This window comes from Armigeres subalbatus, chromosome 2, assembly GCF_024139115.2.
Source record: "Armigeres subalbatus isolate Guangzhou_Male chromosome 2, GZ_Asu_2, whole genome shotgun sequence".
In the NCBI taxonomy this organism is placed as follows: Eukaryota; Metazoa; Arthropoda; class Insecta; order Diptera; family Culicidae; genus Armigeres; species Armigeres subalbatus.
This window is the reverse complement of record NC_085140.1, coordinates 297210385-297234033: the sequence shown is the minus strand read 5'-3', so window position 1 is coordinate 297234033 and position 23649 is coordinate 297210385. Positions and strand designations below refer to the sequence as shown.

The 23649-nt window shown below is 40.1% G+C and overlaps 3 protein-coding genes across 3 annotated transcripts in view; 2 read left to right on the top strand and 1 right to left on the bottom strand.

Moving 5' to 3' along the window:
* LOC134212452 (plasminogen receptor (KT)) overlaps positions 1 to 13772 on the bottom strand; it is a 43663-nt gene extending 29891 nt beyond the window's left edge. Inside the window, exon 1 of the mRNA XM_062690338.1 lies at positions 11162 to 13772. The gene's annotated coding sequence lies outside the window, so the exon portion shown is untranslated. The remainder of the gene's footprint in view (positions 1 to 11161) is intronic.
* LOC134212451 (enolase) lies at positions 953 to 16463 on the top strand. Its single transcript, XM_062690337.1, has 3 exons — positions 953 to 1118; positions 14184 to 14457; positions 15050 to 16463. The coding sequence occupies exons 2-3, from the start codon at positions 14191 to 14193 to the stop codon at positions 16082 to 16084; spliced, it is 1302 nt and encodes a 433-aa protein (XP_062546321.1). The 5' UTR covers positions 953 to 1118; positions 14184 to 14190; the 3' UTR covers positions 16085 to 16463.
* Positions 16464 to 17427: 964 nt separating this feature from the next.
* LOC134216575 (microfibril-associated glycoprotein 4-like) lies at positions 17428 to 18888 on the top strand. Its single transcript, XM_062695438.1, has 2 exons — positions 17428 to 18636; positions 18705 to 18888. The coding sequence occupies exons 1-2, from the start codon at positions 17699 to 17701 to the stop codon at positions 18814 to 18816; spliced, it is 1050 nt and encodes a 349-aa protein (XP_062551422.1). The 5' UTR covers positions 17428 to 17698; the 3' UTR covers positions 18817 to 18888.
* Positions 18889 to 23649: the final 4761 nt, after the last annotated feature.

Here is a 23649-nt window from a genome sequence, read left to right as displayed (position 1 = left end):
ATGTGGAAGATATTGATTTGGAAAATGTATTGGAGGTAACCACTTTCCCCTCGATGGGACTCGAACCCATGACCCTACAGTAGGGTCATGGGTTCGAGTCCCATCGAAGGGAAAGTGGTTACCTCCAATACATTTTCCAAATCAAAATCTTCCACATAACGTACATATTCACATATGAGTTTTCATAACATTGTAAATTAACGTCCAAGTCGGGTGGTTTAATCCCCGGAAATAGGCAATTAACTTTGGTTGAACCGAATTTAAGCTAAATAAGCCATTTTTTTTGCTGAAGAGTACAATTTTTGATTGAATAAGAACTTCAACAGTTTCCAATGTTTGTTGGGTTTGGTTCAAATTTCAACATGCTTTCCAACAAATGAAATGAAACAGAAATTTCTACATAACGTGAGAACTAAGCAGAGAATAAATCAATTTTAAGCGAAACGAAGTTCGTCGGGTCTGCTAGTATTTAATAAAAAATATAAAATGAAAAATATCAAATCATATGTTCTATTTAGCGGCCCAGGCGAAATTGTTGATTGTATAAAAGGGTTTTAACACAAAAATCTTTCAAAAATTCTTGCTCCGAGGAAGGCGTCCACTCAAACCCTACGTACTGTACTAGATAGGTAAAACCAATCCATCCATCTTACCACACATCTGCAATAATCAAGCGGAATTGTGAAATAACGGTCATTACAAATCCCCTCTACGCGTATAATCATCACTGCCGGCAGAGCTGCCTGACGCGTACGTGATGAAATCGAATACGCTCATCGCTCACTGCGATCCGTCACCGGTGTTCGCGGATGGGCCCCCACCAATCGTATATGCCGGTTCCCGGAGTGCCACCCTGTTCACCTTTACCAAGGTCGTAGCGGCATTCGGCTGTGTAATGTGTGTACAAGTCGTCTACCAACGCAACCTCGAGCCTCGCCTCTATATCTCGCCTGTGCAACGAGCAATCAAACCCATTGAAAGTGGGATTTCGCGCATCCACAAACCTAACGAAGCACCGCTGTTCGACATCGCGGAGGACATTTCACACGTCAGTTTATCCAGAGAGCTTGTACGGTACAGTGTGTTGTAGTCGGTCTAAGTCAGTGATATTCCAAAGTGTAAGTTTTTTTTTCTTTCATTAGATGGGTGGAAATTTTCATTTCATGTTTCACCTTCGCCTGGACGTGGAAGAAAAAGCATCTTATCAGTAACGATCGATAGTGTCTAATGCGTCTCGGAAGTAGCTTCAGATTGGTTTTTCACTTTTTACTTGTGATTGATAAGGACGTTCTAAGTGCAACTGCATCGACTGCGGTGCATGTGGTGTGTCATAGCGGTCAACGGAAGCAGCCAATGTCAGGGATTTTATAATAATCGAAAGCAGAGAAAGGCCATAGATCGTAGAAGCCGGGTAGAACGTTAATCAATACCGGTTATTTGGCTACATTTAAATTTATTAGTAAAGCTGCTATTGAATCAGATACTTCTGCAGGGAGTAATTTTCCACTGCATTTGAGCTTTTGTGGCGAATGCAAAAGATGGTGGATCGCTTTTGGAAGAGGCTGGAATGGCACTCGTTATATAAGACTTATCTGTATGCTGGCTGACCCAAACTAATGAGGAAGTTTAACGTGTCTAAATTGTTTAATACGGCATCATATGATGTTAGGATAAGCAATTGCTTCATTTTTTCGAGGTGACTATTCCAACGGTGATATGACCTTAGATTGGATAGAGGTCAAGTGAAAAATCGTTTTTTCGTCGCCATCGGAGAAATGGTGGCGAAAATAATCGCTGCAAAGAAGAACCGGTGTATTTTTTTCTGTTTTTGTGCTTTCAAAGCGTGAATTACTCGAATACTTCTGATTAATTTAGATTTTAGCCAGTACTAAGATCTTGGTTGACCTTGAATTGTTTAAATATAAATCTATACACATGATTAGAAAAATGCCTTAACTTTTAGTAATATAAGTAATACATATTATGAATAATAATATATTGCTGTTTTTTCTGGCTTTTATAATTTTTCACCTTATATAAGTCAATTTAATTTAATTTATAATTCAAATATTCTCAAAATATGTAAAATATTTATTCTAACTTGTATATCATTGTTATAAAAATTTATTGCGCCATAAATATTCGGGAGTCAGAGAATCTTGCAGCCGAGTGTAATATTTGTTTAAACAACCTGGAACATCATATACCAGACTGTAACTTCTTGTGCCTTTTTCGAAACCAAAAAAAAAAGAAAGGAAAATGTGTATGATCATGTACCAAGTGCGGGCTGCTGGAACTTTGTGTTTTATCAGCACATCCAATATAATTTATTAAATTCTTTGGAGACACTTTGCCCTGGGAGACGAGAAAGTTTCCCAGTCGAAAACACCCTAGACCGAAAATCGAACTCGCCTTCTCCGGGTTGGCGATCATACGCTTTTGTTCTCAAGACTAACTACCGACCGTTTTGACTTCTAAAAAGTCAATTGTATTGTTGAGAGGTGAAGTTGTGCAGATTTCGGTCTATTCATAACCTTTTTCCGATACCAAGGTCAACAAGAAAGCAACGGACGAAAGTAAACTTTCAATACAATAACCTTGTATAAAATTCTAACAATAAATTATGTATGCTTTTCGTACAATAGTTGCATAAAATGCTATTAATTTTCTATGTGCAGTTTTTTAAAAAGAACTTTATGCTACTTATACAGCATAGTAAGAAAATCTGATTGCCGCTGATTGGGCCTATTAATGAATTTGAGTTGATGTTGTCTTTGTTACAATATGTATATTTCGTGAAAAAAATGTTTGATTTGCAAGATGTTTTCTCGAAATGTTAGTCAACTCGACGAGAATTGTTCACCCAACCAGAACGGATGGCATATTTTAATACAGTTCTGTATAAGAACCTCACAGAAACTGTTAAAAATTATGGCATATACCATTTCGGAAAATTACATTTTTGTATTTAAACCTTCCAGAATTGTATATGCCAAGTTTTTATACTATAATTGTAAGATTGAATTTTTGGGTGTTCCGTTTTCCATCTCACTGAACATATATTTATGGCATCGCGAAACAAAGAGATACAGCATCAATTTCTTCGCATTTTTGCCAACATACGCGCCCACACTGCTGAAAAAAAACACAAGAAGAGGAAATAAATCAAAATCTTTTTCATTGCTTCGTTTTTCATGGGGTGAATATCGGATCTATGAGATGAAATACAGGAACAGTAACTGTAATCGCTTAGTGATATAACATTAGTGCCGCAAAAGACATTCAGTGCAAGGCCGAATTCTTTTCGCTAGTATTGTGTAAAAAGCATGCCGGTTTGTTTGGATTTTATACCACACTTGCACACTGGTGGAAATAAGTATAAAGACAATTGTTAAACAGTTAAAATTATAATGTGATATTACATTTATTTTCATGCAAATATCTGAAGCATGGAAATAAATTGAAAATTCAATCCATTCATAAATTTACATGCCTTTATTATATGGTTTGGTTATGGAACGTTTAAATGATGTTTAATTTTACATTTTTGTTTTGCATCGTATACTTTATCAAATTCTGATATTCAATGCATTCGGAATCTGGCATAGTACACATAAAAATACAAAACCCTAGACATCTCGAACCTCGACGAATTTTGCACTGCAGCGGCTTCCCCCAACGCTGAGACCACTTCTTCGATTGCTGTTTGCGTAACATGTTTTTGTGGCAACAGCTTTAAAAACAATGTTCCGAAAATATGTATGGACTCCTCCGACTCCGATGAAACTGCTAGTTCATTATGGAACGTACACACGGTCAAGCAGTTTGACCAAAATTGACTCCACTTCTCGCTTATCATAAGACGAGTTTATACCATCCCATTGAATTCCACCACTTAATTGTATCTTGACAGATACGTATTTCGACCTCAACAGTAAGGCCGTCTTCAGTGTCTCGTACTTGACTCGACTCGAATTTTCTTATCCACTTCTCGTTTATTCAAACATCCATCAAGTTTTACCAACAGCGGCACGAACAACCAATTTATTCAACCAACAATATCACACACGAACGACCGAAGCGCTAACTTGAGCACCAACCATCAAAATATATATGGGGGTTTGTGCAACTTCACTATAAATGCTCAAACATGTTCGGCAAACCTTCACTCCACCCCCGACAACTCAAACCAAAATCAAACCGTTTTAATTTTTTCCAACCGAGCCGCCAACTGTCAAATGGTTGGTCGAACAACTTCACACACGTTCAAACAAAGCAGCAACCGAAGCGTTTTCTTGGGGGCGGAGTCAATGTTCGTCAAACTGCTTGACTGGTGTGTACGTTGCATTATTGACGTTTTCCGGCGGAGGATCAACACATTCTTCATGTTCAGGAATTGGTTCCAAGGGTCTTCCGGCAAGATCTTCAGAATCCCTTTGTTCACCGTATTCTGCCTGTTCGTTCCCATTGCGATGGAAGTACATTTTGTGAATGCGCATGCTGTTAACAGTGACGAAAGGTTTTTTTTGTCCAGTACCCGAATAGACAAAATGTTGGTTGACCAGCATTTAAGTGCTTCGCCAAGTATTTGGCCATCGTTTTCACACTGTATTCCACGCAATCACACGACACAACAGAGCGCAGGACGCAAATGTTTTTGTACACACTTAGAATATTATACCGAACTCGGTTATATTTTAACCGAGTTTTTATCTGCTGAACGCTCGGTTGTCTGCTCGGTTCAACAAAGAGTAACCGATCGCTCGGTAATCATTTTGTCGAGATTGAAATGTCAAATTAACCGAATTAACTCGGTTCATACATCTTTCTTTAACCGAGTGTCGGTTTCCAAATTTAACCGAAAGCTGTCAAAACAACCGAGCTTACTGTTCAGTAACAACAGAGTTCGGTACTTTCTGTTAGTTTTATGCAGGAAAAAAAAATGATTAAAATAAATCCATATCAGAATTATTATTTATGTTTGATTTTATTTGCTATGCTCATTTTGTGAAGCGTACATTTAGCTGCTCGTAAAACTAAATAGGCACGTAAAAATCACGTAAATAGCTTGCTCCAAATGCTGGAAAATGCGTCAGCGCAAATATGTGGCAGACAGAATTTTCCAGCAATAATTTTCTGGAAGATAATACCTGTAAATGGAAATAATGATAATTACGTTACATATAACCAATTCTCAAGATAACTTACATCTCACATATAACAATCGCTCCAAGATTTTCTTACAAAAAAATGGTAAATCAGCATCCAGTGATTAAATAAAAAACACACCCATGAAGCACACACAGGAAGCGTTCTCTCAACTTTGATTGTATCTCTGTACGTCAAAATAAATATTAACCGACTGTTCAGTTCGTGTTACCGAACGTACTCATTTCTCGTACCGAACTTGTACATAAAAATGTATTACCGAATAGATCGGTTTATTTCTGTCAAATTTATTTAGGTGAAACCGATCATGCGTTTATAGTTTGAAAGCATTCGGTTAAGAACTTATTTTCAAACGAGTTGTTCGGTTCTTTACTAGGTTATTTAGTGATAACCGATCGACTTCGGTAGAAACTGGAACCGAGTTCGGTAAAATTTTTTAAGTGTGTACGAGTCGAAGGATTTGCACCGTGAACCGCTTTCCGAGATAACGCACTCGAATATTTTCTGTCATTTATGCACTCGCGAATGGTAAATATATCTTTTAACACCATTGAAATACGAAGCACAGAAGTTACAAACAATTTCTTCATCCATTTGCAGCGACGCACTCACTATACAAACCGTTTGCATGGAATGAATAACTGAAGCTCGGCCATATTTCTTTTTTCAAACTGTTTGCTATAAACGTCGATTGAAAAACACAGAATTAATAATTTACTTCCACATACATTTTTATTGAATTTTATAGCAACGAAAGTCTAATGCACTTTAAATGAAATTTAATGTATGAAACTTATTCGTGCTCTTATTATGTGCATTGATTTAAATGTAGATTTCAATAAAATACCTAATCCAATCAATGTAAAAATAGATTGGCGGCACATTACATGTCGTTTAACTTTATTTATTTTTTCTGTGGGGTTAATATCTTGTTCCTTAGGATTCTTAGCGATTCGATTGGTCTATTGATTCTTATTTGCGACTGAAATGCTATCGATGCGAATAAATTTTTGCAGCATCCCCTTCCGCCGCGTTCTTGTGATTCTGCTACCGACGGCAGTATTTTGCCGACGTCAAGCGATTGTGTCATCTCATCTCAACTAGAGCTCGAAGGAGTGATCGGAACAATACGTGCCACCGAATATTCTGCAAATCAGTAAACGGAACCATAAACCATTATTCAATTGTAGTTGCCTTATGTTACTTATGTAGAGTCCATAACTATGCTGAACGATATGAACTACCGATGTCCAACGCAGCCATGAAATCCAAGAATGACCTCTGGTTCTGTCTCTGCTACGATGTCCTACCGGATTCCAGTCCAGTGCTTGCTTGTAGATTTAATCTCTGCTCTTTAAAACACAAGCCAGTATGAGCGTCCCGAGACCGCGCGCGTTCTAAACGATTCTTCGCTCAGATTTGAATTACAAGTTCTACTTCTACACTGCATGATACCTGTATAAAATCCTCAAGTATACGACGTTTTCATTGAAATCAACACTTGGCTTGAAAGTCAGACTGTCCAATAGTAGACCCCCTGGAGGTCCATAATAGAATTTGGAAATGCTTCCCAAATAGTCAACCTTTGGCCGGCGTCTTCAGTTTTACTGCGATATTAATACCGCCTGATACGGGTCGCCTTCGGCAGCGATGAGACTTGTTTGTTCCGCTTGTCGTTCGTTCCAAGAAGGGCCGGCTGGTTGATTCTTCCATCTCTGTGCAAGAAAATAGGGGTGTCACAACTGTTTGCCCTTTTTATCACGTGCCCGCTGGCTGGAGCAAGATCGAATTGGATCACACAACCTTACCGGGGCCTTCTCCTCAGTAACTAGCCACGCTAGCCACCTAGAGTATACTTTGGCCGTGACTTGGTGCCCCAAAGGTTCCTATAGCCCGCCGATGGACGCTAAATGCATCAGTTCGGATTTCAGTAAGCGGGCACGAAACCACTAAACCTGTGCCCTAACCCTAAAGCCGGGCATCCAGCAGTTACGTGGCGTTGTGATCCAGAAAAATTAGCGATTAGCACTCGCTGGTAACTGGCAAGGAATTTTGTAACGAATCGTGCGCGATAGTTTTTACACTTGAACTACACTTCATTTCCGGCTACAAGGGTGTCAACGACCTTCAATTCACACGCGGTAACGTTGCGGTATTTCCGCAAAATCCTCACTTCAACGGACATCAGTGGCTTGCTGGACGGACTAACATCGACTGTCCGGTACTCTTCGTTTTTTTTTCTCTTCAAACTTCCCTCCTCGTTCCTCTTGTAGTAATCGTTCTCCTTTTATTGCTCTATGCTTCTGTGTTGTTAACCACGTTAACTCCGTTAACTAATGGAGTTATCCACGAGCGTCTTCTTTTCCACAAATCTTCTTCTTTTCGGTCGGAAAAATGACATCCACTGCTGGTAATGATGTTTTGATGAACCCGGAGTTTTTAAATTCACCAGGGGTTTATGTGAATGTTTTTTTCTAAACATTGTCCACGGCGGATGTTTTTCTCTTACTCAAAATTGACGCTTAGCGTTATCGTGGTTTAGTTCATAGAGTTGTATGACATTTTATACCACTCTAGCGTTCGCGGGGTATCATATTGTAGTGTTATACAATTAAAATATGTATAGACTACATTGTATGTTTTTCTAATTAGGAAAATTAATAGCCTAGAACTCAAACATTTTTAATATAAACTAACCAATCGGAGTTGTATCCACCTCGCGGCCGTTGTCACCGTAAAGGCTCCCAAAACACACGCGACGTGACAATCGTGACGCGATTGTATCGCTTGGCGACTGCGATTCTGCCGCAGTTGGTGTGGAAGCGTAAATGGAACATTGCCTGCAGCGACCCAACTATAGAATCGCGGCTACTAGTTGTAACCGTCGCGGTGATGAAATCGCTTAGGTCTGGGGAGCTTTGATACGTTGATGGTTTCTGTTGTGTTCAAAAGAAATTATTTTTCCTATCCCAATCCCATGTGAAATGTTAATAGTTATTGATTTCGAAGATAGATGGCCTAGTAACAGCTTATGTAATCTAGTAACAGCTGTCACTTTCTTGTGTGATGTAAAAAATAATTTTGCAATGTATGGTCAGGAGGGCTGAAGAACATTGTATGACAAAGGAGAGCATGTCTTTCTAAAGGATGCCATCTGGTAAACCGCAACGCAACGCGATGAAGGATAATGGCGACAGAGTCCAAAATGGCTGCCACAATGACCGCTCTAGTCATCAGCTCGTGTTTCAGGAGCACAACTCTTAAATAATAGGTGATCAGCAAATCTGAAAATCATTTTTTATGGATGGTGCAACGCAGCTAAGATGATGAATTGGTTTTTACTGGTTGCTGCATCTTTGTTTTAGGATATGTGCCTTTTGAAAGCGTGAGGTTGGTTTGAAATTGGATTCCAACGGACTTCTCCCAGACTTTCAGTCCCATTACAAAAATTCGTCGAAAGATATGCCGTTTTCGGTTATTGCTAGGGCGAGCTTTGGTTCGTTACAGATTTGTCCTAACAATTGTCAAAACGTTCGGTTATTCAATCGGGTTGGACTGTGATCCGCCCAAGATCTGGGTAAACTTCAGCGTGGATCTGGGTAAACTTCCGAAATTTGGCGAGATTCAATCTATGTTTACGTTCAAAATGGATGCTTACATGCAGAATTTTTCTGAATAACTCACAGAAACATAATTTTAGCATAATGTGATAATTGATTTGTTTGTTTGAATCATCGTTCTGAGTCAGAACTTTTGAAAACAAATTTACCTTGGGAAGGTAATATATTTATGAAAATTTCGAGCAGACGAAAATAACTCAATAACAACAAAACGTGATGAAATCTCGCTCAACTTTTCAAAAGGACCTAAGTAACATTTTTTTCATGAATTAATTTGAATAGCGCAATCAACATAACAACATGAAAGCTATTGATTGCGCTATTAAAATTAATTCATGAAAAAAATGTTACTTAGGTCCTTTTGAAAAGTTGAGTGAGGAATAGTAAAATGAGATATGCGTATTCGTGTTCGTATTCGTGTTCGTATCCGCATTACTCGAAAACGGCAGGATGGATTTTCTCCATTCCTTCTGCAAATAGGTTCGTTATCGTTTCCGACGGTTTTATATGATATTTCCTCATCCGAAAATCATGAGTAAGGTTGAGTAAATCGTGAAAAACTAAAATTGAGAATCGTATGGAAACTTCGTATGGGCAGCTCAGAACGCGCATTTTCGCCTACTATGCAGGACAACCACCGACGAACCGACGTGTCACTGGCGCTCTCTGATTGTCTCACAATTGTCTTAAAAGTAGTGTTCGATGATTCTTCATCATGGCGCCGTGGGCAGCTAATTTGAATTATTTTCCATGGGGTGATACGTCGGTTCGTCGATGGGACAACGTCTGCCGGGTCGACTAGTGTTTGATATAGGAGATAATAGATCATACGACAACATCAATGCTTTACACTGAAATATCTTGAGGATATCAGCAATTGTAAGAAGCAGCCTTACCGTGGTGGAGAACATCAGTCGATCCATTCTACCGCTACCTCAGGCATTCCTCAGGGTAGTCACCTGGGACCACTGATCTTTTTGATCTATTTCAACTACACCATTTTGGCAATCAAGGGACCACGGGTTTTCCAGACGACCTCAAACTGTATCTCCGAATTTGTTCCATTGTGGGCTGTCACTCTCTGCAACGCCCACTAGATGCCTTTGCAAGTGGATGTTAACCCATTTAAATGTCCGGTTATCTCCGTCTCGCGGAAAAGTACATGTTGTATGACACGGAACTTGAACGTGTCGACCAAGTTAAGGACCAGTTATAGACTGAAAACAAAACTTACCTTTAAGCAGCATGTCTCCTACGTTGTCAGCAAAGCATCACAGTTTTTGGGTTTCATCTTCAGGATTGCCAAACAAGTCGTTGTGCTCTTGCCTAACTCGTGACGTTCTGGAGTTCTGCTTGGTCGTCTAATCTCCACACTATAACAACGGCGCCGAAAGAATAGAATCCGTTCAGCGTCGTTTCTTGAGATTCGCCTTGCGCCGATTACCGTGGCAAAACTCCTTCCGTCTTCCAAACTCTGAAAGCCGTTGCCGTTTGATCGATCTGGAACCCTCTTTCCGTGCGCCGAAGCATAACGAGGGCATTTTTACTGATAGCAGATCTATTACAAGGACGACTTAAATCTTGATTGGGCTTTTGGTTCTCTTCTGGAACAAATCAATCACCACGTGCAACTCCGATCCCTTAGGAATAATTTGATGTTTAGGGTTCCTATGCACAGAACGAACTACGGTATGTTCGGTGCTACGGCGGTCTTCAAAAACTATTCAACAGAGTTTTTTTTTTATTTTAATTTGTCCCGTCAAATCCTTCGTCAAAGATTTAGTTCTTTTTAGTAGTCGATAATGATACTTGACCATGTAATGTAATTTTGCATTTTGTAATTAATTATAAGTAAGCATCATTGGGGCCTACACAGCCTGTTGATGTATCATACAAACAATAAACAATAAACAAGTGATCAATATTAGTGTGTTCTAATACATAGCGTATCTTGATATTCAAATCGTATTTTGGTTCATATTTTTGATATTATTGCTTGTTCTTTTACCTCTTATATCAATCAAATCCATATCATGTTTTGTAATTCAGTGGCTTCTATCCGGGATGTCAAGATGACGGTTTGAAAAATTGACAGTATAAAGGCTAAAACAAAGCAGACTTACTGGAATCTCATCCCAGGGGCTGCCTAGCCTACAGGATTACTGTTACGATGGCCCTACGCCGTGGGATACTGGACGCCTGGTTCACTCTAGTGCTTGAGTTGGGCGGGTTTTGAAGGTTAACCACAGCCCCGAGGCGGTGCACACGCGATACGGGTATCCCTGGTGGATTCGGACTGGGTTTTAGACGGACGCACTTGAAAACGGGTGCTAGAACTCGCGGGTTCTTAATCGGCGGGCCTTTAAACGCACCTTAGCCACAATTGTCGTGTTATTCACGTGAGTTCTTTTGGGACAACCTCGGGCTCACTCGATCACACGCGGTCCGGAGGGCGGATAACTTTTACTTGTTCGCCCGTTAAAACCGGAGTAACTACAATACGACACTCGACCTTCACGAAAGTTCCAGACACGAACAGACACCACAGAATAATCCTTTCGGGAAATTCGGTCGGTTTTTTATCACCGAGGACAACGTTTAAATTACTGATTTTCTCACTAGCGGGAATCGTCTGCTTTTATCGAAAGCCACTACACAAGAGAACGACTTCGATCAGCACATCCGAGTAGGAAGCCGGACTCGTCTCCTCTTTCACTTCTCTTCTGGCGCCAGATTTCACGTCAAGGGGCTTTAACCATTGCGAATTGTCGACGGCGTGTCGATGGGAAGATTTTATAATAATAAATCTAGCTACTATTCATAACAGTTTTCATTCAAATTTACTATGGAACATTGGAATTGTAACAACACCATCATATTTATTGGACCCGGGATCCATTTTCTTACAGTTATTTATACATATTGTACGTGGATTTCCCTATTGGACCCGACCGTTCGAAATAATCGCTCCTTGAACGGTCGTTGAAATCGCCGTTTTCACCTTCACACCCGTCTTCATAGTAAAATCTGTCAAAACTGACAAGTCTGCCACGTGCTTTTTGCTGTTTCCCTCGGACTTCTCTTTCTTTTTCCGATGTTTTGTCATCTGTTTTGACAGACAAGGAGCAAAAAACAAGGTAATCTACCAAACATTTATTGAGTTTGGCAAACCTTGTTGGAAAAGGGAACCTTTGAAACAGGTAAGTGAACCGACCTTCGAATCCATTGGTCAAGTAAATCCACAATATACCGCTTGGTAGAGTCCGGAGTTGGATCTAACCCAAGTTCAAGTTAAAACTGAAAACGAAAAAAGTTATAAACTAAAGAGAAAGATTATTTATCGCTGTCGTCGATGCCCGGAACATGTTTTACTGGCTGGGATGGGAAGGATGAAAAAACCCATACAATTTGACAGTTCTGAACCCAGTTCTGTTTCGGACAGCGGAACAAAGCGAACCGAAGCGACAATCTTTCTCTATAGTTTATAATGTTTTTTTTTAAAAACGCCATTACAGTGCACATTTAGATTCCCAAAGCCACCCTGAACATGCACCTCTTTCGCATAAAAAGTGCTGTGGTTTTGTAGTAGAATACTAAGAAGTCTTCTTTGTTTTCGATTCGAATGCAGGGGTACACAAAACTAACTCCCTTATCTGGTAAAGGAAAGCTCGTTCTGCCGGCAGGAATTCCAATATCTTTTTACAAAATTATGTACGCCCAAATCGCAAATCGGTCCCGAATTTTTCCTACACATCAATTAGAAATTTTAGAAAGAATCGATTTTTTAAATCTATCTATTCTGGTCGTGTGGTTAGCGACGTCAATCGTCTAGTGTGGGTTCGATTCCCGCCCCAGTAAGGAGGTAACTTTTCGGAATCGAAAAATTCTCCACTGGTCCACTGGGTAGTTATATGTCGAACACGGTGTTCCTGTCTTTTTTTATTTGAGAGGCTCATTTGCCATGAAGCGTTACGGAGCCGAAACCATGTTTTTAATACAGTTTTTAATTATTTTAATATAATAATGTTAATTTTGGTTAACCGAAAGACTCGCGGTTTGGTCGAGGTTGTAACAATTAAATGTTTCCAATCATTTGAAGGTTCAAACATGTTGGATGTTCTTTTAGATTCGGTCACACATTTTATAATAGCTTAGGATTTTACGTCTACAATTCGTACAGCCAATCATAGGGCTGCCCTTGTAGTTTTTTCATTGCTTTTGCTGCCTCTGTTCTGAGAACTTCGTGTTAATTTTTTTTCTAAGTTTTTATTGCTTGACAAGATGCTACTGGTTTGAAGCGAAATTTGCATTGCACCGGAGCGAGTGGAACTAATGGATCCGGTCTTTTGAGCAGCATACTGTTTAACAAGATATCTCCAAGGTGCAGTAAGGATGTTACACGACATGTGGCGATAATTCAACAGCCGGTTTAGAATTTATCAAAAATCAGTAATTGATTGTCCGTGGCACTACCACAATCACAATTTTTCGAAGGAAGGAATTTTCATCGCTAAACTTTTCTTGAGCCTTAAGTGGGCAGAATTTATTTTTGATCAGTGATCTGATCGTATTGTGTTTAAGCTGATTTTGTATTAAAGAGACGTCTCACATGATTTTTAAATTGTATTTTTTCCGTTGGCTGTTGCTGCGGCAAATCGCATGCGAAGTTATTATTAATGCGGAGATTGATCTAAAGTAGATAGTTCCAGCTGGTTATCCATTGGTAATAGACGAGCCAGTCACCGGATGGAAGTGTGACGAAACAAATCATTCTTTGGACGATATAATTGTACCTTATACCAAGCTGCAGCTTTTTTTGCGAGTGCAAGAACCCCTTTTCAAAAAAAACTGTTGTTTAAAACTCGATAGAGCAAGTTTATATCATATTAAGCGAAATTACAATTTATAAAGCACATGAAAAAGTCATTTGTTTGGTTTTTTCGTTAGTACCATGGACTTTGAACACGTACTCAAAATCTTCAATCATTTAGTTCGAATACGACATAGTAATGGAGGTCGTGTTCGGAATTATGAGTGCTGTTTAATTAGATCTGAACTTTTGAAGTGACGCTTTAATCTCTTAATTCAAAAATAGACACCAATAAGACAAAAATTGCGATTATTTCCTTCAACATATTCTACCAGTGAGAGTTGACTGTGATGATACGCGGAATTATGTAAGCATCGTTCTATCTCTTCTTACGTAGTTTGTAGCGCTCAACAATAACATTGCATAGTCCGAAAACAACCTGTTGTCTGTCGTCACTGATAAGAACATCCTCAACGGTCACTGTGCCGGTCATTTCGCCATCACCTTGTTCATCCAGTCGTCATCCGACAGCGGACTGGTTCTCACACTCCAACTTAAATCTTCTGCTCTCCCTGAACTTACAGATCCAAAATGCCATTCAAGAGTATTAAGGCCCGCCAGATCTTCGACTCGCGTGGTAACCCCACCGTCGAGGTCGATCTGGTAACCGATCTGGGACTGTTCCGTGCTGCCGTCCCGTCCGGTGCCTCGACCGGTGTCCACGAGGCCCTGGAACTGCGCGACAACGTCAAGGCTGACTGGCACGGCAAGGGCGTCCTGAAAGCCGTCGAGAACATCAACAAGATCATCGCCCCGGCTGTGCTCGGATCCGGACTGTGTGTTACGCAGCAGAAGGAGGTATGTATGTAGCTTAGTATCATATATTTGATCTATCGCCAACATAGCGTGATCAGCGTTGGAGGGACTGAGTGTTTTTTATTCAAGTGATTGGCTTGTTTATTCGAAGTAGATATCTATTTTTAAACAGTTATGTGGCTGTCGCCGCTTTGGCTAGCGGTTCCTGAACATCAGAAATGCTATTTTTACTTCAACGAGGTGCTGCTACTCATAGACGAAATTCATATGTTGTGTAATAGAACAGGTCATTGACTTTTAAGATAAAGCTTTATTGGAAACCACTATTTCTACATCATCACAATGAGTTCTAAAATTATTTCTTGAGATTTTTTTTATAATTTTTAGTTATTGAAATTTGGGCAATTTCAAGTTATTTTTTGTGTTTCAACGTTTGGAGATTTAAAGCCTGCTCCTTAATGAGTAATTGGATGAATCAATTTAATTATCATGATCTTTCAAAAATTTTAAATTTTTCTAGGCCAGGCAAAAATATTCTTACACTGATTTTAATAGGTCACAAAATATGCTGGACATATTATTGTGCTTTAAGTGCGTTTTATTAACTTTTCTATCCTGCACCTTCTCATTCCAGCTCGATGAACTGATGCTGAAGTTGGACGGCACCGAGAACAAGTCGAAGCTGGGCGCTAACGCCATCCTCGGTGTTTCGCTGGCCGTCTGCAAGGCCGGTGCCGCCAAGAAGGGCATTCCACTGTACAAGCACATCGCCGAACTGTCCGGAAATGGAGACATTATCCTGCCGGTGCCGGCATTCAACGTCATCAACGGCGGTAGCCATGCCGGTAACAAGCTGGCCATGCAGGAGTTCATGATCCTTCCAACTGGAGCATCGTCCTTCACCGAGGCTATGAAGATCGGTTCGGAGGTGTACCATCACCTGAAGAACGTCATCAAGGCCAAGTTCGGTCTGGATGCCACCGCCGTCGGTGATGAGGGTGGTTTCGCTCCCAACATTCTGGAAAACAAGGAAGCCTTGAACCTGATTCAGGATGCCATCGCAAAGGCTGGATACACCGGCAAGGTCGAGGTCGGTATGGATGTTGCTGCCTCAGAGTTCCACAAGGACGGAAAGTACGATCTGGACTTCAAGAACCCCAACTCGGACAAGAGCGCTTGGTTGTCTCCCGATGCATTGGAAGATCTGTACCAGGGCTTCATCAAGGACTTCCCAATTGTCAGTATTGAGGATCCCTTCGATCAGGATCACTGGGACGCCTGGGCAAAGATCACTGCCAACACTACCATTCAGATTGTCGGCGATGACTTGACTGTGACCAACCCGAAGCGTATTGCCACTGCCGTCGAGAAGAAGGCTTGCAACTGCCTGTTGCTGAAGGTCAACCAGATCGGTAGCGTAACCGAGTCGATCAACGCTCACTTGCTGGCCAAGAAGAACGGATGGGGAACCATGGTGTCGCATCGCTCTGGTGAAACCGAGGATACCTTCATTGCCGATTTGGTCGTCGGTCTGAGCACCGGACAGATCAAGACCGGTGCCCCGTGCCGATCGGAACGTTTGGCTAAGTACAACCAGATCCTCCGCATCGAGGAGGAGCTTGGCTCTGCCGCCAAGTACGCTGGCAAATCTTTCCGCAAGCCCCAGTAAATGTTTAAACATTGTGTCGATTAAACTTAGCACATACCATTTGAGCGAGTAGTTCATAGTCTGTCACTCTCTATAATTCTCATACAAGCAAGAAAAAAAAGCGTAATCAACTAAGTAGTGTGTGTGTACCAGCTCCGCACTGTTTCTCAGGAGCTTTTGCAAATTGGCTTTCATGTTATTGGAGATAATGTTTTTTGTTTGATAGATCCAAAATACCAAAACAAACCGAGTACCTCCGTATTTAAGTCAGGAACCGCGTAGGAGGATTTTATCAAAATTTACTATGATTGTTACTATTAAATTAAAGGTATGATACTGAATAGGAAGTAAGAATGAAATACATGATTAATTGATAAATACACAACAGAACAAAATACAAGCGTTTTCTTTAATGTTACGTTCGTTTTTCGATCAATCTATTTCCTGAGTAAAAGAAGATGTTACTTCGTTGAAATGGAAAGCAAGCTAATTGTGCGACTGCCTCCGTCCCGGTTCATAACCTGGCATACCTTTGATCCAAAACCCGTCACCAAATTAGGTAAGTATTTGGCTCAGATGTGACATTCTTGATTTACGTCATATTTGCATTATTCCGATCATCCGATCTGTTATCATTTCATCATGTTCCTCGAACGACTTTTACGAAAATTGTCATATCTCTGCGTAGGTTTTATGCATTCTCGATCTACAGCTAGCATTGGTCGGCATATGAGTAAAACATGATGGAAGTAAACGTCATATAAAATGACAAGGAGTACAAAAAATGCATTTTAAACATACCCTAGAAAAAACCGGAACATCTCCGGTGGCCAAGGCCAATCTAAGGTTCTGCATACTAGAAGAGTTTCCGCGTCCGATGGTCCCGTTTTTATCAAAATCGGATTATTCTACGCAAAGTTATGCTGTTTGGAATTTTAACAAAATTTTACCTATCTCAACCTTTTGTCTAACCCCTGTACTAGGGACACGGCAGGTATTTCCGTCCATCGTCGTAGGGGCTAAAACCAACGAAAGCAACGTCCATTAGCTAGAAATCCACTATAGCAGAACGTTTCTCCTGAGCTTACGATTTGGTACGTATGAGTTTTACAAAAAAAGCGTCGCTTTTATTGGTTTTCGAGACTATGACGAACAGACGAAAATACCTGCCGTGTCCCTATATTCGAAAATAATTCACAGATCCACACGCTCCTCCATTGCTTAGGGTAGTCAGCTTGCCTACATCCCCCTATGTTAAGAGCGTCTTATCAAAGAATCGTTTTTGAAGGTCTTGAATATCTTTGCAACGAAGTAACTTTGTTCTACAAGAAAGGAAAAAATATCATCATTTAAGTTTTTATTATACGAAACATGCTGGTCTCGCAATAAACGTTTTATGTTCTTATGTTTTTCAATACAACAGAATGAATTAATCTGATTAATATTTCGATTACTGAAATACAAGCGAATCATCACATTGTAACTTCTGGTGCGTATGTAGTGGCACAAATATATTTTGAGATTAAATCTTGCGTTCCTCTAAATCTATGGCACGCATAATCGCACTTCGAGAACAGTTCGTCTAATCACCGGTGACGCAAAGACGCTCAACGCTGCTTTTGTCCGTTCAAAATTATGGTAATCATTGAAGCTATCGTTTGTGGGCTATTCGTTTGCAGTGGCTTATTGGCTGAATCTGTTATTCCAAATACGGAAGTTCCACAAATTGCAACCGAAAATGACAACACTTCCGAATATAAAGTTGTAGTATCTAAAATAGAAAAACTGGAGCAACAATTATTAGAGCAGCAATTGGAAATAAGAAAACAAAACGAGTTGATCTTGTCGGTTCTTGATAGCTTCCGGCAGAACGTTGAAAGCAAGATCTTAAGTCAAAAAGTGAAGATCAATCAACGATACGATGAGCTCGAAAGGGCGCTTATCAGTCTCGAAAAGTCCGATGAGAAAATGTTGTCAATCTTAACCAGTGTGAAGCGAGCAGTGGATCACAAGTTCGGAGATTTGTTTGCTCATTTTAATATAATCAGTTCTAGCTCGCCTACATATCGTTCATGCAAAGACGAACCTACCAGAGTTACGGGTCAATATTTACTGAAACCATTCCCCAGAGAGGCGCCTTTTGAGGGGTATTGCGAACAGGATAAATTCGGAGGAGGGTGGCTTGTGATCCAGCGTCGATTCGATGGTTCGGTAGATTTTTTCCGCAACTGGACGGAATACAAGAACGGATTTGGTCGCATTGACGGCGAGTTCTGGCTAGGACTGGAGCAAATGCATCGCCTGACGAAAGACAAGAATCATGTATTGTTGGTGGAATTAGAAGCCTATGATGGTGACAGTGCGTATGCGATGTACGACGGCTTTGAAATCGGCACCGAAAGCGAGTTGTACGAGTTGAAGGTTCTTGGATCATACAATGGGACTGCGGGTGATTCACTGACTCATCACCAGGGCGAGCCATTTTCAACATATGACAATGATAATGACATTTCTTTTTCGAACTGCGCAGCGCAATTCCATGGAGCCTGGTGGTATCGTAACTGCCATCTGAGGTAAATATAAGTTTAGATTTGTTTCGTTTCGTTTTTTCTTAAATTAATGAACAATTACTTATTTTTAGTCATTTGAATGGCCAATATAAGAACGAATCTGGTTTGAACACAAATCTTTGGTATGCATTCAAGGAACGGAATGGATTGAAACTTACGAGAATGATGATACGCGAAAAATGATTTTTCCGCAGTTTGAAATGTAGAATAAGTTTAGTTACTCAAATGTATTAAACAGCTCAATAAACAGTTACTAGAACGAAATATCCACCATTATGTATTCAGAACTATACGCCACGAATTACTTCATGCCGGCTTCCAAATGGGTAGCTTAGGTTAATTTCAGGCAAGATAGTATGAGAGCACAGGGGAGCTAGTTCGACAACGCAACTTTCCTGACTCACCTGGTGAAAGCTGAGTCAATCGTAATTTTCCGTCCCAAATTAAATCGAAGTCTAGTTGAATAGCTTTTGTAGTGGATGAAGCCTGTCCTGCGGACAGTGTCCACGTTAAATAACGGACACTTAAATAATGTTCAATTGATTTGAGGTGACTGTCAATAGAAAGGACACAGACTAGAGTAGGGGAAGGGGGGGGGGGGCAATATGCCTTAGCTAAGCAAACACTGTCTGATTTATTACGCTATTCATGGGTATTTTTACATTATGCAACAGTTAAACAAGATAGCTAGTTGATGCCAGTCAAAAATTGACAAAAATCTCAATCATATTGATAATATTCACATTTCAAAAAAGTGGTGATATTCTGTTGCCGGAAAACTCATTCGGCAAAACGCCTGTTAGCTGGCAGCTCCTAGGGAACAAAGCACCACGCGTCGGCGAATCAGCATTCTGGTATGGATAGTGCGTGGAGACGCAAGTACATTGTAGGTTTGTGCCACAAGGGCGTTTTGCCTCGTCGAAATGTTAGATGTTTCTTCAAAATGTGGAAATTTTCAGTTTTTTTCGACCTTCCTATACACTATTTTGAAACTTTTTCCGCCTAACCTACATTTTGGGGCCTCTTCCCCTACGATGTTTAGTCTGCAAACAGATGCATCTTGACCTCCTGCGTATTGCTCATTGATCACGACATCTGTGAAAAGAAATGAATTGTGGCCGATACTGTCTGATTTTTTTTCAGCGAAACTAATTAGGCTGATACATGCAACGTTTGATAACTCGAAATCAGGTATTCTGATTGAAAATGAAGTGTGACTGTGACACATCGGAGATGCGCTGTCAAATCTTCTTCCTTTTGACATTACATCCCCACATTGGGACAGAGCCGCCTCGCAGCTTAGTGTTCATTAAGCACTTCCTCAGTTATTAACTGCGAGGTTTCTAAGCCAAGTTACCGTTTTTGCATTGGTATATCATGAGGATATATGGTGGACTTCTAAATTTGGTCTACAACTCTGCATAACCGTTCGTTGTTTGGATTCCACGGAGTTAAAGCGCTAGTTGCAGTAACTTATACTAAATGCAGGGTTGTTTCGACTACGCGGATTTGGCGGGGATTTACATACCCAACTAACAATTTTGGTGTAATAAGCTTCATCTTCTAGCCTTGAGCTGTATAACATTCGAATAAAAGCAGCACATGCTGAATAAAAAGTAAGTCACCACAATTAACTCCTTAAGGTTCAACTCGACTATTACCCAAATATCTATCAGCTAATCAGTTTGGGCCGAAAGTCTTTCACCTTTTATCGTTTATGCAGCTTCCATATAGCTATAAAACAGCTTTGTCTGAATTAGCAGCATAGCTAATCGATAAAAGCTTATGTATGCAATTGTGTTGCTTATTAGCAACTTTTCTTATTACGATGAGTAGCATTTACATTCAAATCGCTTTCTCTCTTGTTATTGCACTAATAAAAGGCGCAGTGGCGTAGCCACGGGGGGGGGGGGGGTTGGTTTGGACATAACCCCCCCCCAAGAGACGAAATTTTTAGAAGAAAATTTTTTCTAGTGGAAAACAATGTTCAGAAACACCCCCCCCCCAGACCAATTTTCTGGCTACGCCACTGAATAGGCGTAATGTCGCTATACACAAATTAACGAAGCTTTTTCAGAACTTCTGCATCCTTGATGGATACACAACGTTTAAATAAGCCTTATACTGCTTCTTTTAATACCTTAGTATACCATATATGGAACATAAAAAACGCAGTGTTTATCTTTGATTTTTGTTGCCGGAGCTGTGAATGAGCTATTGATTAAGCTGTTATGTAGCTTAAAAGGTATTCACCTTCTCGTATAGCAACTGACAAAGCGCTATCATAGATGCTAGCAGATAGTATAAGAAAACAAGCCATTTAAAAGCAATATTTCTGTTGACGGTTACTGTAAAACGATTAGCAGCGGATGCTGCTGTATGCAGGTCGAGAAATGGCTGCCTAAAAACAATTTCAGCGATTGATGATGGATAAAAGTTAGTTAATATAAAATGTTGAAAGATAATGCTGAAAGTACTATTTTTAAGCTTTTTGCTAAAAGCAGCATGTAAGACTCTTTCTAACGTTTATACTGCTTTAAACTAAAAATAGCTTCAGTAAAACAACCTAGAGGGTATGCGAAGAAGTACATCCGTAATTTCTCTCTGTTATTTACATATGTCAAAGTGACTGTGTTGACAGAGCAGCAGCCCTTGAATCTGAAGATCAGAAGTTTTCGAATCTAGGTAGCAACAAAATTGGAATTTCAGTTTTCACAAAAAAAAAAGGATTGAATAGAAGTTCTTGATCATAAGTACAGCACATATATTCAGCTTGAAGCCGTATAAACGAGTTGAAATAACATTTACATTGACATTAAATGTTAGTTGGGGAACGATTTTAGGGCTTCGAGTGGATTTGGCGCGGATTTAGTTTTAGGTGAAAAGCTAGATCTAAGGAGGTTTATTTGAAAATTAGTTTTATGTCAATCTAGACGGGATTTCATTAGCAACTGTTGTTGAGAACGAAACTTAACGTAAGTAAGGCTATTAACACTAGGATTCATTCATTGAAAAAACTTACGCGGATACAGTCGTGCTGGAAATCCTTGTAACTAAATTTTCAAATGGCAATATCTCAGTCGTTTTTCATCCGATTTTCTCAGGTTTGTCACCAATCTCTTAGCCATTTCTTCTAGCTATCTTTCTTTTAGCCAACTTTCTGGGCATGACAAAATATTGTGTCTAAAGGTGTTTGATTTTCCGCTAGAGCTGTGAGAGTAAAGCAACGGATTCTGAAAAATGTAATTTTGGTGATATACTCATACTTTATTACCAAAAATGATATTTATCCATCTAGTGATGACAGAAATATTGACATAGGTAACATATAAAAGATCTTCCCTGAACATAGGAACATGTTTTGAGCATCCCTATTATGCATACGGTGATATTTCGGTGCCTGATGAAACCGCCTCATACTAGAGGGTACATAAAACTACAGAAAATATTCAAAAGCATGTTATCTTCTGCGAACTTGATGAATCCAATATAAACTAAATAAGAAACATGTTTGATAATGAACTATGATGTTCTAGGATCTCCAAGTTGTCCTGAAATTTGAATTAAATGGTTTACCGAATCAATCACTACTTCAATGATGTCCCCACCCGCGATATCAAATTCATCATGTCCTGCGAGTTTTTGTTTTTCAAATGCATCTCAAATCCAGGCATATGAGATGCATGATCTCCTAATTATCCTGGAGTTTGAATCAAACGTTCTACCGAATCAACCACGTCTTCCATGATGTCCCCAGCCGCGGAACTAGCCCAATCATGTCCTCCGAGTATTTGTCTTTTATTTGCGTCTCAAATCCAGGCATATGAGATGTTGTAGGATCTCCAAATTGTCCTGGAGTTTGAATCAAATGGTCTACCGAATCAACCACGACTTCCATGATGTCCCCAGCCGCGGTATCAATTTCATTATGCTCTCCGAGTATTTGTTCTTCATTTGCATCTCAAATCCAAGCATGTGAGATGTTGTATGATCTACTAATTGTCCTGGAGTTTGAATCAAATGGTCGGGGTTCAGCCAAATCCCACCAAGCGAAAATAGAAAAAGAAATATTATCAATGTCACTCAATATCACTGGCTGAACCCCGATCAAATGTTCTACCGAATCAACCACGTCTTCCATGATGTTCCCATCTGCAGAACCAACCTAATCATGTCCTCCGAGTATTTTTCTTTCGTTTGCATCTCAAATGCGGGCTTATGATGTGTTGTTGGATCTTAAAATTGTCCTGGAGTTTGAATCAAAGGCTCTACCGAATCAACCACGTTCTCCATGATGTTCCCAGCCGTGATATCAAGCCAATCATGCCCTCCGAGAATTTGTCTTTTATTCGCGTCTTAAATCCAGGCATATGAGATGTTGTAGCATCTCCGAATTGTCCTGGAGATCATATCAAATGATGACATGATGGACATGATGAGGTTGATACCGCGGCTGACGACATCAAGGAAGTCGTGGTTGATTCGGTAAACCATTTTATTCAAAGTTCAGGACAATTTGGAGATCCTACAATACCTCATATGCCAGGATTTGGGACCGCAAATAAAAGACAAATGCTAGGAGGATATGATTGGGTTAATACCGCGGCTTAGGACAGCATGGAAATCATGGATAATTCGGTAGAATATTTGATTTGATCTCCAGGATAATCAGAAGATCTTATCACATCTCACATTAGAGTGGCCCAAGCTTATATGGAAAAAGTGAAAAGTCTGGAATTTCAAACCTTGCACCCTTGAATGACAGTTTGGGGGTCCCAGAAGCTCCCATGAAAATTTCAGCTCATTCGGTCCAGTGGTTGGCGTGCGCAAATGGCTCAAAGTTTGTATGGAGAAACGCAACCGTATCAGTTTTTTGCTTCTAGGTGGCGCTGTAGCCGACGGATTCCTGTTGTGGACAAAATGTAGAACCTTTTTTATATAAGGAAGCGACTGGTGAAGACCGGATGAAAATCCCTTTGAAATTGGCCAAGTTATAAGCATCCAAAGTCGAGGGTG

Coding starts and splice junctions, on each gene's coding strand:
- LOC134216575 (XM_062695438.1), top strand. CDS start 17,699: ATGGTAATCATTGAAGCTATCGTTTGTGGGCTATTCGTTTGCAGTGGC. Junction 18,637..18,704: donor TATCGTAACTGCCATCTGAG/GTAAATATAAGT, acceptor ACTTATTTTTAG/TCATTTGAATGGCCAATATA.
- LOC134212451 (XM_062690337.1), top strand. CDS start 14,191: ATGCCATTCAAGAGTATTAAGGCCCGCCAGATCTTCGACTCGCGTGGT. Junction 14,458..15,049: donor GTGTTACGCAGCAGAAGGAG/GTATGTATGTAG, acceptor TTCTCATTCCAG/CTCGATGAACTGATGCTGAA.